General features: G+C 44.4%; 1 protein-coding gene across 2 annotated transcripts; it reads left to right on the top strand.

Annotated features, from left to right (window-relative positions):
• The first annotated feature begins 2,018 nt into the window (after positions 1–2,018).
• LOC124660696 (probable rhamnogalacturonate lyase B) lies at positions 2,019–6,116 on the top strand. Of its 2 annotated transcripts, XM_047198539.1 has the most exons (16): positions 2,019–2,479; positions 2,635–2,719; positions 2,846–2,967; positions 3,049–3,102; positions 3,180–3,299; positions 3,408–3,527; positions 3,610–3,751; positions 3,828–3,998; positions 4,151–4,306; positions 4,466–4,572; positions 4,706–4,799; positions 4,870–5,011; positions 5,081–5,237; positions 5,317–5,433; positions 5,534–5,660; positions 5,794–6,116. In XM_047198539.1, the coding sequence occupies exons 1-16, from the start codon at positions 2,466–2,468 to the stop codon at positions 6,031–6,033; spliced, it is 1,968 nt and encodes a 655-aa protein (XP_047054495.1). In that variant the 5' UTR covers positions 2,019–2,465; the 3' UTR covers positions 6,034–6,116. The 2 variants fall into 2 exon arrangements, with proteins under 2 accessions (XP_047054495.1, XP_047054556.1); XM_047198600.1 differs by lacking the exon at positions 2,019–2,479 and having other exon boundaries at positions 2,637–2,719; positions 3,188–3,299.
• The last annotated feature ends 232 nt before the right edge of the window (positions 6,117–6,348 follow it).

Here is a 6,348-nt window from a genome sequence, read left to right as displayed (position 1 = left end):
TTCGTTTTCTGCAAGCCTTTCTGATGGTGTCTAAGGTGCACATATCTGACTTATTTTGCAGCAAACTGCAGCTGAGCATCATTGTTTAGAGACCTGCGAAGTGTGTGCTTTTCAGCTGCATAACTGCCAGGTTCATTTCACCTACTCTCCAGCCAACTTTTCCTGTGGGTTTTGAGCTGTTAAGTTCGAATTCTATCCTCCGAGAGAGGCTGTACAAACGCCACACCCAAAAAAACCCCGAGGCCTCGTTTGGTAAGAGTGTACACGATTGAGTATTTGAGAGTGTTTTTTTCAAGTGGATTGGGTGAAAACACTTCTGTCTTCAAAAACACTCTGTTAGACCATAATCCCCTTTTTCATCAATAGTACATATTGATTTATCTGTTTGGAAGATGGGGAAATTCTACAACCAATTTGTTCAAAAAAAGAAACAAAAAAAAACTACAGCAAATAATTCAATTTCCACAGCAGAGAATAACCTGTTCTGCTGATTGTGACCATGGAAACTGAAACTCATCAGAATTCTCAAGCGCTGGTGCTTGTGACAAATCTATTGCAGCACCATTCTCATACTGTCAAAATTAACTGACCAACCAAACATACACATGGAATCATTCGCGGCGAGCAAAGAGATAAAAAATGACCTTGAAAACGGGCCTGCCAAACAAGCCTGAACGGTGACAAATCTGACTCGCTTCTTCGTTTCCTTGCCCAGTCAGTCAAGTGCCAAACCACGTTCTGCTCCAGAGCAAAATGGTCTTTCTTTGGAACTTGGATCGTTATCCTGGCATTGAATTCTCCCTAGACTAAACGAACAGACAAAGGGGTGGTTTCCTGTGGAACATTTTAGTTCCAATACCCCCAAACTCTAGTTCTTTTCCCCTTATTTTCTTCAATCCTTTGAGCAGCCTTCCTTCACCAGGAAGCGACGAAGGAGGCAAAGCCCTCTATCCAAAATCCAAGGTGGTACTGTTCTCCTGTGATCTACCTGCGACGCTGGTAGGCATGTAGATTTCTTAGGCGATTCTTGCCCATGTTTGTCCTTACCTCTCGTAGTCTTGTTGCATCGTGCATCTCCCCACGCGTTCAGATTTCGAGCAGTTTCATACTGTTACAGTCGTTTAGTACAAGGCTATTGGAATGGATTGGCAGGCTACTCCAGCCCAGGTCTCTTTGCCATTTGATTTGACCCTCTGCATGAACGAGACGAGAATCTCTAGCTCCCCGTGAGGCCGTGAGCCTGAGCAGCTCAACAAAAGTCCGTATCACCGGATCACATGATCACTGTTTCCTTTTTTCTCCGGTACTGTCTCTGCAGTACACCACCCCGTGCAAACTGCATCCATGGTGTAATTTCTTCTTCCTGTTCCAGCCTTCCAGGGAAGAAGAGGCCACACACTTTCCCCAATGTTGACTCACGGACCTGTGTAAGCGGGTGAGTGCGAGGTGTCCATCCGTTTTCAGTTGTAGTCCTGTAGACAACTACACGCCCAGCACTTCAGTGGTGTAACGCCTTAACCGCAAAGTTACACAAACTGTTAAGGCGTTATTAATTTAAGGCAGGGCTACGGCCTTACCTCTAAAACATCAGAACGCACGCGCTGCCGATACTTCAGAGGCCGGACACGTACACCTAACTCTGTCTTCCAACTTAATCTCTGATGTGGAGTATCTCTTGTGGTTAGGTTAGGTACTTAGGTACATGATCAGAACGCACTCTGGTCATGAGTAAGGTTGTCTAACTATAATTTTTCTGGGATGTTTTAGGCTTCTGGATCAACATCTAACTACCCAAGTCACTCCAGATATATACTATAATCTAAAGACCAGAAACAGCGGCCACGTCTGCTAATATTGCACACTTTCGATAATGTATTTGGGACATAAAAAATTTAGGCAACTGAAAATTGGAAAATTTTTATAAATTTTGTATTTGCTATTGCAGCCAATGAGATCTACCCTTTGCTGTTTGCATTCTCATTTCTTTTCCCAGATTTATTGCTGCAAGCAAGAAAGACTGAAGGAACATAGACATGTCAGTTTCATGATCTCTTTAATGCACTCCCTTTCCAATCACTGCAGGAGCTGCTAGATACCCGCAAAACCCATACTTTACTCAAAAGAGCTCCTTCAATCTCGTTGGTCTGATGACCAGTAGTGGCATCTTTGACAATGACATGTATATTCCATCGTCTCCTCTCCTGCCGGCTGCACTTCTCAACTCTGAAGGCGCCACATGTTACCGACCAACCACCAAAGGAATTAAACCAAGGCGGACCACGCCATTGCCGCACCTCCTCCACCCTCCTTGGCTTCAACTCCACGCACACATGCTTGCTTTCCAAACCAAGGGATCAATTAACCGCCCGCCCGTCCATCTAAGCACCGCCAGCAAACCACATTCTGCAAGCACAAGAATCGATCAGTGGAGGGAACAATTCATTGATTGATCTATCCATCATCTCATGGCGAAGCTTAGGTATTACTTCTCCTTGTTCCACTGCCGTTCCTCCACATGCATGTCCATGGGTGCATTGCCCAACTGCCATTAAATCTTGCCGTGTTTCAGTTATTCATTTTCTATATAAGCACGCACACGCATAATGCTGGCTTCTCACCTTGCTGAAGCTGCAGGAGTCTCGTGGCTTGCTGCATGGGCCCTCCACGGGCAGCCGTCGACGCCATGGACGGTGTCAAGCTTAAGGTCACCAACAGATACGTAAGTGCTGATCTGCCTCGTGCTCTCCGTGCTGTTTATGTTCTCGGTTGTGAGATTTGCAGGATTGAATTGATTCGCGTGAACATGCATGTCGGCGCGTGTTCTGTGTTTACTGTATATGTGCAGGTTCTGATTAAAAATGACATCTTCGAGCTGACGCTCTCCAACCCCGACGGTATGGTGACCGGCGTGCGCTACAATGGTGTGGATAATCTCATGGAGATTCTTAACAAAGAAGACAACAGAGGGTACCGAGTCTTCTGTGCATATTTTGTTTCTATGATTAGTTACTTCGGTTATAACATAGAGAATGACCATTATTCTATCAGGTACTGGGACATTGTTTGGAATCCACCGGGAGAGCGAACTGGAATATTTGACGTGTAAGAGCTCACTGTTCACGGTTCAGACTTCATTGCGGGCTTTCCGACTTGATCTGACACTGAACACTCGCACGCAGGATCAAAGGTACAGACTTCCGCATCATATATCATGATGAAAACCAGGCTGAGGTCTCCTTCACCAGATCATGGGATCCTTCCCTCGAAGGAAAAGCTGTTCCGTTGATCATCGATAAAAGGTGACTGACTGATGCATCATAAGCATAATATTGGAGCTGCTGTTTCCAGTTCATTGTGGGAAAATAAGGTACAGATCATGTTTATCTGATCAAAGCATTTCTGTACAGGTTCATCGTGCTTCGTGGCTCCTCAGGATTCTACACCTATGGAATCTATGAACACAAGGAAGGGTGGCCTGATTTTGGCATTGGGGAGACCAGAGTGGCCTTCAAGCTTCGGAACGACAAGTTGGTACTCAACCTTTTGTATTTATTTTGATATTCAACTCTATTTTTCTGCCTACTGAAACTATGTCCTGGTGGAATGAAGGTTCCATTACATGGCAATGGCTGACAACAGGCAGAGAATAATGCCGATGCCTGATGACCGTTTGCCTCCCCGTGGCCGGCAATTAGCGTACCCTGAGGCTGTCCTCCTTGTGGATCCAATTAATCCTAAACTCAAAGGGGAGGTAAGCTAGTAGAGATTTAAGATTGTAACCTGACTATATTCTGAATAATCTGAACTTCACTGGTATGCCTGTCAAGGTCGATGACAAGTACCAATACTCGTGTGAAGACCAATACAATAATGTCCATGGATGGATATCATCTGATCCTCCGATTGGCTTCTGGCAAATCACGCCGAGCGACGAGTTCCGTACTGGAGGACCTCTGAAGCAGAACTTGACATCTCATGTGGGCCCCACTATGCTCGCGGTAAGTTCAGACCTTGACAAGAGCATATTTACAAGCTTTGACTATAAATAATATTTTTTGGCTGCTTTTTGGAAAAAAATATTACGATAATCTGGAACCTACAGAGGCGAAATTTAGTTCAGACTATTGAAGATTTTTTATTCTGGTTTTAGATGTTTCTTAGCGCCCATTATGCCGGGGATGACCTTTCGCCTAAGTTCACCAATGGGGAATATTGGAAAAAGGTTCATGGACCGGTGTTCATGTACCTGAACTCCAGTCAGGACGCATCTGACCCAAGTCTACTGTGGGAGGACGCAAAAGTTCAGGTGATTAAGATTCAGATGAAATAAGTACTTATGGATTTAATTCAGTTTTCGCACAACAAAGAGCATCATACGTCATAGTTTATTAAACGACAGCAATTATGAACACTATATAAGTAACTCGGTACTTTTTTTGTTATTTTATTAACCCTTGGAAAACAGATGATGATGGAGAAAGAGAGCTGGCCATATGATTTTGCACTTTCAGAGGATTTCCAGAAGACTGAGCAAAGAGGCTGTATCTCTGGTAGATTGCTTGTAAGAGACAGGTACTCAATAGTGGCATTTCTCAATATCCTACAAGTAGATAGGGCTCCTAGTAACTTTACTTTCTTAATCACCGTAGATATAGTTCAACTAGCTATGGATCTCTCGCTAATGGTTGCTTCACCATATCATTAGGTATATTATCGATGGTGAGGATCTTTATGCCACATCAGCCTATGTAGGCTTAGCACTACCAGGAGAAGCTGGATCGTGGCAAAGAGAGTGCAAGGTACCGCATGCTTATAAGTTACAGCATTATTTTGGATGTTTTTTTTTTCTCACATGCTGCGATGCCATAGGGATACCAATTCTGGTGTAGAGCAGATGAAGATGGTAGCTTCTACATAAAGAACATTGTAGCTGGAAACTACAATCTTTATGCATGGGTTCCAGGTTTCATAGGGGACTACAAATTCGATGCCACACTAACAATATCTTCAGGTTCGCCTCTTAGCCTACCTCTTGCAATTTCTAACCTGATATTCTGAGATGTTCAGGAATGCTGTTCAGGGGATGATATTTATCTGGGTGACCTTGTGTACGAGCCGCCAAGAGACGGTCCGACTATGTGGGAGATCGGAATACCTGATCGATCTGCTGCGGAGTTCTATGTCCCAGACCCGAACCCCAACTATGTCAACAGATTGTTCATCAATCATCCTGACAGGTGAAACAAACTGGTTACCTTCTGTCCTGTAAAACATCTAGTATTGCCATTTCTAATCATACGGCTGGCACACTTACAGATTCAGGCAGTATGGGCTTTGGGAAAGATATGCAGAACTGTATCCAGACCGTGATTTGGTATACACAATCGGCGAAAGCGACTACAGCACCGATTGGTTCTACGCTCAAGTTACCAGGTGGCGTCAGTTGGTTCATTCAGATATCATACAACTGTGTGCACCAAGGTACATCGACTAGGACAAACATTCACTGATCTGCTGCCTTTCTGAATTGCAGAAGAACTGATCAGAACACATACCAGCCCACCACATGGCAAATAAGGTTCAATCTTGACAGCGTCTCTCCGAACAGCAATTACAAATTCAGGGTGGCGCTTGCGTCTTCGGCTAACGCTGAGCTACAGGTTGTTGAATGCAGAACTAACCCCCAAAACCTTCGTTCGCTAATATGCATTCAGTCTTCCTTATCAACCCTCATAGCTGAGGTAGCTCCTTAATCTGAATGATCAGTCAACCGTGTTCCATTTCCATCTCCAGGTCCGTTTCAACGATCAGGACAGGGTTGTTCCCCACTTCACCACTGGGCTCATCGGGCGTGACAACGCCATCGCGAGGCATGGGATCCATGGCCTGTACTGGCTGTTCAACATCGCTGTGAGTAGTGCCTGGCTTGTCCGAGGGATGAACACGATATACCTGAAGCAGCCCAGGAACCAGAGTCCCTTTCAGGGGATCATGTATGACTACCTGCGCCTGGAAGGACCCTGTGGCTGCTAATTTAAGTCCAAAGCTAATCATCCCACCTTGTCTAGATTAGGTATGTTCTGATACATAGTAGAGCTGTATTGTGTGTAGTTATATGTTCGGTTTGGTAGAATCCATCTACTGATTACTAATACTTAATCTAATATGTCTGCCTGTTCCACTATCGAAAATAATATGTCTGCTTGTTTGTGCTCCATGACCCTTACTACCTGCAATGTGTTCTATAGCATGAATTATGGTGGATTTGTGAAGTTTCCTTTTTTTTTTGGGATTTCTATTTTCGTGCCCCTGCTTCGTTAGTTGTACTCAGTTTTCTCCAGCTCGTTA

The sequence above is a fragment of the Lolium rigidum genome, chromosome 1 (genome assembly GCF_022539505.1).
Source record: "Lolium rigidum isolate FL_2022 chromosome 1, APGP_CSIRO_Lrig_0.1, whole genome shotgun sequence".
NCBI lineage: Eukaryota > Viridiplantae > Streptophyta > Magnoliopsida > Poales > Poaceae > Lolium > Lolium rigidum.
This window is presented reverse-complemented; position numbering and strand designations above follow the sequence as displayed.